Source organism: Ptychodera flava (genome assembly GCF_041260155.1).
Source record: "Ptychodera flava strain L36383 chromosome 23 unlocalized genomic scaffold, AS_Pfla_20210202 Scaffold_23__1_contigs__length_28996876_pilon, whole genome shotgun sequence".
Classification (NCBI taxonomy): domain Eukaryota; kingdom Metazoa; phylum Hemichordata; class Enteropneusta; family Ptychoderidae; genus Ptychodera; species Ptychodera flava.
In genome coordinates this window covers 13641256-13649786 of record NW_027248277.1, presented here as the reverse complement: position 1 = coordinate 13649786, position 8531 = coordinate 13641256, and the positions used below count along the sequence as shown (strand labels likewise).

Genomic DNA, 8531 nt, shown 5'->3' with positions numbered 1-8531 from the left:
TCAAAATCTCGTGGTATACCGTCGCTGGGTGTGCTTTATTGCTTAAATATCTCGTCGTACTCAATTGCGAAGGTTAAAAGTACAGTTGCATTACATTAATAATGCGAATTAACTTTCGGTAGTGTTAATTTCTTTCTTATCAGAAGCAGTGTGATGTTTTTTTCTGTCCAAATTTACTCTATTAGGTCTTCCGAGGGATGTTTATTGTATGTGTAGTATTCCTTTCAGCTTACAACTCGTGCATATTTTTTGATAGACTGTGAATGCCTTAATGTTGTTTATAAGTCGGCAATGTCTTAAGAGTTACGAGATTTGAGAATTGATTCCGTACCTTTTAACTATTCCACGTAATCGTTACCAGAAGTAAGTCATGCAAATAACAGCCAGTGTGGCAATCAGGCTATAGTATAGTCCACGAGAATTTTTCCCACTACCAGATTCTGAAAAGTCAAACATTGATTGCTTCGGTTGTAGATTAAATCCAAACAATGTATTAAAATTAGTGCATTTAATATATCAGGAATTCATGTTCATAAAATCGATACGTAAATAAGCCAGCATTTAATGCTGTAATGAGATAGAAATTTAAAATGTCTCGCTGACAATGAAAGAAAATGGTCAACAGAAATACTTCGTGTCGTCTCTTATTTTCAGTTCTTCGACAGTTGTCTATTTCTGCTGTAATCAACATCGCATGTATCGTTTATATTACCATTTGAAGAGTAGTTTGGGACATTCATATGATACGAGACAGATATTTTTCAAGTCCACATTAAGAACATTTAATGAAAATGTAAACGACCTCTCTATCTTCTAATAAGCTAATTACGGTAATTATGAACAACCATGACAAACTTTATCTTTGCCGTACCTGCTGTTGTCGGCTGAATTTCTGTTGTTGCTGCACTTCCCATAGTTGGTGCAGTATCTAGAAGTAAAATAAAGTGGTAGGATGATAACTGTTCTGATAATTAACATTGCAACCATTGAAGTATAATTCATTTACAACAGTTAGACTACTGTACAGTAATTAATGTTGGTAAATCCCATTAATGTTGGTAGACTACACTATCCTACCTCAGCACTTGGGAACGTAATGGTCCCATTCCCCATCATTGCATGTAAGGGTGCCTTCGCGAACAAGATGGTAATTAGCATTGCAGGTATATGTGACAGTGTCATTATGTGCATAAGTATCTCCTTGCTTCTGTGCGTTTTCAACTGCTCCAAGATCAGCACAATCAGCTGTAAGGTGAATGTAGAAAGAATGTTCATGACAAATCTATCAGAAAATGGGATTGCATACACACCTGTACGGATTTTTACCAAAGACTTTAGTTATTATTACATATTAACAAATATTAATGAAATTCAATTTTGGAGCACATGAAGCAGTGTATTTCATGGACACCAAGCGCAGAACGGTGAAAAAAATTATGTGCCGAGTTCAATGGATTGTATCGTCTGATTTATAATGGCAATCAACATCATCGGACGACCAAGATTATCTTTTCTCTCTTCTACTTATCATATACAACTGAAAATGAAAACAATGAAATCTAGAAGCGTACCAAAAGGACAGTTCCTTGTACTTGTTGTTCCTTCAGCTAGAGCGATACATGCATTATCATTGCCTGCAGTGCTATCACTGGTTGTGGTTGTCACCGCGCAGATATGAGTGTATGACGAACATGCCGAACTGTCCGCTGCTATTGTTGCCATTGCACCAGTATTGGATGCCTCGCTATTAGCGCTGACAGCGATAGTTGAAGCACCGGCACCTAATGTTGCTAGATTAGCAGCACCTTTGTTGTCGCTGTTGCGTAGTCATCGCCGCTTGCATAGTGCAGGTTCACTGCTGTCACTGTAGCGTCGGTGCCGCCAACCTCACAGACCACTATATTAAACGTATACGCCGTTTGTGAATCACAGACTGCTGTAGTTAAAGTTGCTGGTGCTGTAATTGTGAAGCTTTTGACACCAACATCTAAAGACGGGAGATAAAAACACACACACATAATTAATTTTGATTGCGAAATGAGTTTTGCGATAATGCTGTCAATTAGACACGATACTCAGAAATATTGAGCAGATCATTTTGAAATTTCAATGAAAATTATATTTTAGCATGAATTTGTTGACAAACTTCTGGTTATATATAAAGGTTGACGGGATTGAAACGTTACAGCCCTTTAAATGTTACCACAGGGCAGAATTCAAACGTTTGGCTTGTTTAAATTACGGTAGTGTACGCTTGTTGAATGTAATTATCCTCAAACATATAATTGTTATAGAAAACAACCACCATTACCACCAAAACGCATATTTAGCTCTTTATCGCCCGAGGCACATTGAAGATTCAAAGACACCTTCCTAGTAGCTGAAACGATCCAGTTGAAGTGTTGTGAAGATAAATAAATTTACCTTGAGCACTTGTCCGACAGATTGCTACTGTGATGACCGCAAGAAATACAAATGTGCTTCTGAAATTAAGAAAAGTCATACAAATGAATGTTTTGCCGTCAGTCTCAGAACGGTCCAAGACGACTTTTACGACTACGTGTAATAGACGATGAAATTGTAATTCTCGTATATAAACCTCTCGATCCTGTATAACTTACTTCATATTGCTGGTTTCCAATGATTTCTAAGGGTTATGTTGCATCAAACTGCTCGTCTGCCATGTCACCGCGCGGTTTTATTTACATGGTCTCGCGAGTGTGATCTTTGGACGACCAATGACAACACACAGTAACTACGTATGCTGTAACATTTCTTAACCCCTGTCAACTTTCCAAGTTACACCCAATCACAAAGCCATAATATGGTACGTGCTCGAACGCTATTGGAGGCTAAGTCGTCGACATGGTGATACGAGCGCGCTTCTTACATTTCTAAATTCTAGTGAAATCCTGTGTATACTGAGTGCGTGCTGTTCAGTGTAAACTACAACGAATTGACATCACGCTTTGACCTTCTTACACTTCGCTTTCAGCCTTGGTTTCCGTTGGTCACCCACTAGTACGCACGTTGCTTTGCGCGTTTTAGATATATCAATCCGCGACGGACACGGCCATCGCTTTTCTGTAAAATTGACACAATAAGCGGTGAAGTTTTGATATCGCGCGCATTGTTACCTCCAAAGAAATGCTTATATTATGTAAACTACATATTTATCTTTCCATAAGGTATATGTTAAAACATATACGGCCCTGATACGGCTTTTGCGGGCCTTGGTCGTACGGCCTCTCGCACGCTCGGGCCCTTCGCCGTACGACTTCGGTCCGCAAAAGCCGTATCAGGGCAGTAAAGATTAAAATCTGAAGGTGACGTATGGAAAAAGGAGTCAAACATTCGAAAGTGGGTTTATTAGAAGCCATAGTTCTTATGAATGGCATTAACCCTGCCAGGCAGGACATCAAGGTAACTTACCAGAGCGACAAGTAAACATACTAGGTTTAGGCCTGAAAGGCTTAAGGTAGAACACGCTTAGGGGAAATAACTTTTACAGTACATTTTGTTCTATCCCTGGTAGGGGCTCATACCTCATTTTGAAACACATGGAGTAAGTAAAGTTTTCACCGGCTTATTTCTTGAAAATCAAAAATCTAATTTTCTTCTTGTTGTGTGGTAGCCATTTTGAAATTAAACTGTTGGGGAATATTATTGGATAATTTCTCTCCCCAGAGCCAAATGTCGCAGGATGACCCCTGGTTTGTATCCTTCATTTCGAAAGGAAAGAGTTTAAATGGCGGAGAGTTGGCGCAAACGTTTCATAAGTCACTTAGATGTATTTTTCTAGAAAGGAGGAAAGACGTGCTGGGTAATTATGTTTCATCGATATTTTCTTCACTACATTGTTTGACAAATTGGCTATACCACATGACCTTATGTCACTGAATTTTTTCAAAGATTTATTAAGGATTTATTAGTTGAAGAGCTAGGATTGGAGCAGTACAGCAACAATTGTGTCGCACGTTGATGTAGACAACGACGTGACTAGCTCAATCGTTCAGCCGGATTAAGCTTGCCATTTTAGTATCATGCAAGGGTTACATACTGGTCTAAACGAAATACTCCTGGATCGCTCTCTTTGAAGATGATTGTATAAAGAAATGCGGAACTTAAGGTTCATCGAAACACGTAGAATTGAAAAAGTTGATTTATCATGCAATTTTCACTTTGCAGAAAAAACAATGCGGTGTTTAGGAAACTCATGCAAGTTATACTTTGCGACTAGGTGTTAACTGAGCAAAAAAAATTGTATCGCCCTTAAGGGCTGCAAGATCGACTGCTTGTGCAATGGTTTGGAGTAGATAAATCGTTAATTGCAGTCCTGTCGCCTGGCCATCTCAATCGGCACTTGACGATTTGTCTAATAACCAAATCGTATCAAGATATAAAAAAATGTGCTAATATAACTTTGCGGCCACTGTTAGTCCTCAACTTGCAGGACTTGGTGAATAGCAATTAGGAATCTATACCATAAAAGCATAATCTGAAAATATGCTGAAAGTGTACATTATTCGAATGAATGTTTTCTTGATTTGGAGTGGAATTTGTAACATCTTCAGTCGCCGAGCAGTGCTTATTTTAGTAGGGACCCTACTGTTAATGGTTGATTGGGGAGACTTTATTAGGCCGACCTAGCCAAGCTAAGGCAGTCGACGATCTAGTTCTGTCGTATACGGTAACCTTTGTTCTATTTACAGCAGCATAGGCTTACGACAGTGACAGAACGTGTGCACGCTATGTGTGTCTCAAATAAAAACCAAACCTCAGTTTTATGCAGAAAGTCTAGAAGTTGACTTGTCATTTGTGAATTAAGATTGTCCAGATTTTTTGTTGTTGTTTTTTTGTCAACAGCTCCCTTTGTCGAGGCCGACCTGGATGAAGATGTGAACTTTTTCAGACCCATTTGTTGTGTGGAGATTGATGCTGCTTGAAGATGGTCGTTTACCCTCGGAAATCCGAAACTCACGCTTCTGTATCTTTTATGAAGAACATTAGAAACCGCTGCTGCAGCTAGGCTAAATAGACGTTTTATCTGTGTTTTCAATTTAAATTCATCTAAACATCATCGGAGGATAGGACCTGAAATGTTATTGCTACATGAAAACTGTCCTTAATTTCCTACTTGATAAGCGTGTAATAATGTATATAGAGTTTTTTGAATGCCCCTACAATACGGATACACCAGCAAGCATCGACTTTTGATGGAAAGACTACTACAAATTCAGTCGTACACTTTAAACCTTGATCAACAAGTTATATGATTGTCGACCTCAACTGACAATTGTCAAAATATACATTTTATGACCGACTTTCCTTGTTTTAGTTGATTATAAAAATTACACTTCTACATGTACATGTTTACTGGATTATTTTTCTGTCAAATGAAATTATAAGAACTGATATCGAAGGTACTATGAATGACAGATATGGTGTTTGGCAGAGTGATTTGATACATTGCTTGCGTCATTTGGATGAACGACTTCGTACTTGAAGACTCCCAAAACTGGTCGAAAGAGATATTGATATAAGCAACATTTGAAACTTTAAAACAAGTATGTGCATTTTCATTCTTGTGATTTACTTGGCTCGACTTCCAATTCGTTTTTAAGGAAACTTATGGTTTAATAACTCATCATGTTACATGACATGTTACATTACATGTAAGGACAGCAGCTTCACATGATGAATAATAGAGCATAACAAATTGTTATGATAGCGTTTTACTTTCATTGAGCGATTTTATAAGTGTGCTTGACGTTTGTCAACGACTTGAAAGACCGGCATATGAAACCGGGTAGGACAGATGGCCTCTCGTCTGTTACAACCACGGCAAAGCCAGTGCATAGGTAACTGATTGTAATACAAACACTAATAGTAATTAATATGTAGTCTAACTGCGCCTTGTTTATCTATACTTTGTCGCTGTCAGTAAGAAATCTCAGCAGGGTGGCGTTAAATGGTACTGTCTTCAGGAAGTCCATGCCAAGTTGATTTCTTATATTTATGTTTGGCAAGGAGACTTCTCATATCTAAACCAAGCACCCCGTGGTTTATTAGCTCTTTATCAGTAAAATAAAGGTGCCGCTTCTATACTTTAAGGTTTTCCAGTACTTGTTGCTATTGTAGTTTTTGTATTACAATCAGTTATCTATGCACTGGCTTTGCCGCGGTTGTATATACCTGACACCGTGAACCCTATCTTATACCGATGTGACCTTTTCATCCTCTTTTACATTTCTTGTGCATTGAGTGTGTTGAGAAGAGTGAAGATCAACAGAAAGAATTATTTTTATATATCCCTAAAACATGTTGAAGTGATGGAACTGGTGACGCACTCTCCGCCAGGGCTTCGGGGGCACAACCTATGACAAAGACTTAGTGATGGTTTTTAGCTTGATCTCAGCTCGATGCACATTACGTAGCCTTGCTGAGAAAGCTCCTTCCATTTCAGGAACTGCACTGCGTAACCGAGAAGTATTACATCATCATTATAACCCAGTTCATATTATTGTTTAAACCAGCAGTATTCTCGATGATTATTACCATTCTGTTTTGTAATTTAAGTCAACCAATGCGCAAAGAAATGGAAAATGGTACAATCTTTGCAGAGTACCGACTATACATTTCCAGCAGAGAGTTGAACTTGGTATATCGGAAGCTTATTGGCATCAACTAGATTTCACATATTATCAGTGATGTCAATGTTAATTTTATGACATTTGCTCTCTACCAATCAAATGTGAAAATAACTTTATATAACGTTGGAATTCTGCTGGGTATATGAAGAAATAGCAAAATTGCATTCGTCTTCCCGCTTCCCATTCATATCACATTCGAGATGAATTCGAATTAAACTGAGCCCAATTTTTTTTCTTCCTGATTCATGACTAAACTAAAATAATACATTCTTTCCTATTATTATTTGATATTGGACACAATCACTTATCATGTAAATTAAATCATTTTCTTGGCTTTACCTGATTGAGGCAGTCCAAACTCTCGACGATGATGGCGCTCTGAGCACGGGCGACTCCAGTAATGTAACAGATAATTAGCATGACAAAGGTGCAGGAGTTTGGCATTCAACGTACTGTGGACAGCTGGTCATGTAACGGTCATTCTTTGTTATCTCCTGGAATTCTAACTATCACTGACCACTGCCATTTGTAACCCCTTGATTTGAAATGAGGGGAGTCAAAGAATTTGGAATGCTTGAGTGAAAGAATGGACACATTTAAAAAAATTATGTTTACCGCTCTGCCGCCTTATTACAGTTATTGGAGATTTCGTTTCGTTCAAATTTAAATAACATCAAACCAAAACCTTATTGGTAATTTATTCACCGCAATTCTATATCTTCATAACTATATATCCTGCTCTGAGTTCAACGTCGTATTAACCATATTGAATGCGATGCACCCTATTCCTGGGCAAAGACATAGTAAGTTTTTACGGGATGGGCGGGACAGTATGAGGGAGACAGATGGTGGCTACTTTACTTGGATATGCCTCTGCAAATTCACCATGGGCAGAAGGCTCCAGAAAATTAAGCTTTTGAGTGTTTTGCCATAAAAAGTTTTCAAAGATTCTGTTTTGGTGATGAACTTAAAAAATGCGGTCGATCATATGTGTCTTTACTGTCTCTGTGCAAATCAAAGAATGAATCTCAAGGTATGTATTTACTCCTATCCCATGTAGGTTCAGTGAACTGGTTCGAGCAATGCTGTGCTCTTCTCCAGATATTTAATTCGCCTCCGCCCAGTAAGAGTCTATTTTGGTAGTTATGACCACACATTGCCATTTACAGAAAATAATTGAACAAAGACAAATCTTCTGTTTATTGCTCCTCATGCAAATTTATGCAATTAAGAATTCCGTAAGAGAATAGATGTTATTCACGATGTAATTACTATAGAAATAACGGGCGACGCGCTTACCATTAACGTTTATTTGTGGGCAAGGGCGAGAGGAAACCAAGCCCGTTAATTTGGCTTTCCTCGAGCCCGTCTGTTATTTCAATTATATTATCAACGAACCCCGAAAAACCGTCAAAATTTACGAAAATTTCCCGTGCGAACGACAACGGGGCCCCAAAACCTGTCAGTGAGTAGTGCGCGCTGCAAAAATTTTGCAAATCCGCAGATTTTTTTGAAAAAAAAGCATCTAAACTTGGCCCACAAATGCTCCATTTTATTTTGTGGTTGATTATGATCTTTGTACAAATCACAATTTTCGTTTTAGCCGTAAAGTTACTGTGTTTACGATATTATTCATATTCACGGGCATGAAAACAAACCATTACTGTGTATTTGTGGGCAGTCACGTGGTTCAGCTCGACCAATTAAAACGCAATGAACAGGGCATGGTAATATAATATGTATTTATACTTTTCTCCCAACGAGCAATTGTAGGGACCATGTGTCATGACCATGACCCCTCAATAAATAAATAAATAAATAAATAAACTACTGTTGTTGACTTTACACTTTAGCTACATTGCAATAATCATAGCAATC

General features: G+C 38.2%; 1 protein-coding gene across 1 annotated transcript in view; it reads right to left on the bottom strand.

Annotated features, from left to right (window-relative positions):
• Positions 1-380: 380 nt before the first annotated feature.
• LOC139124345 (uncharacterized) overlaps positions 381-8531 on the bottom strand; it is a 287549-nt gene continuing 279398 nt past the window's right edge. The window contains exons 5-6 of the mRNA XM_070690487.1: positions 872-928; positions 381-440 (exon numbers count right to left, since the gene is read on the bottom strand). Coding sequence (XP_070546588.1) covers positions 396-440; positions 872-928 — 102 coding nt within the window. The 3' untranslated portion in view covers positions 381-395. The remainder of the gene's footprint in view (positions 441-871; positions 929-8531) is intronic.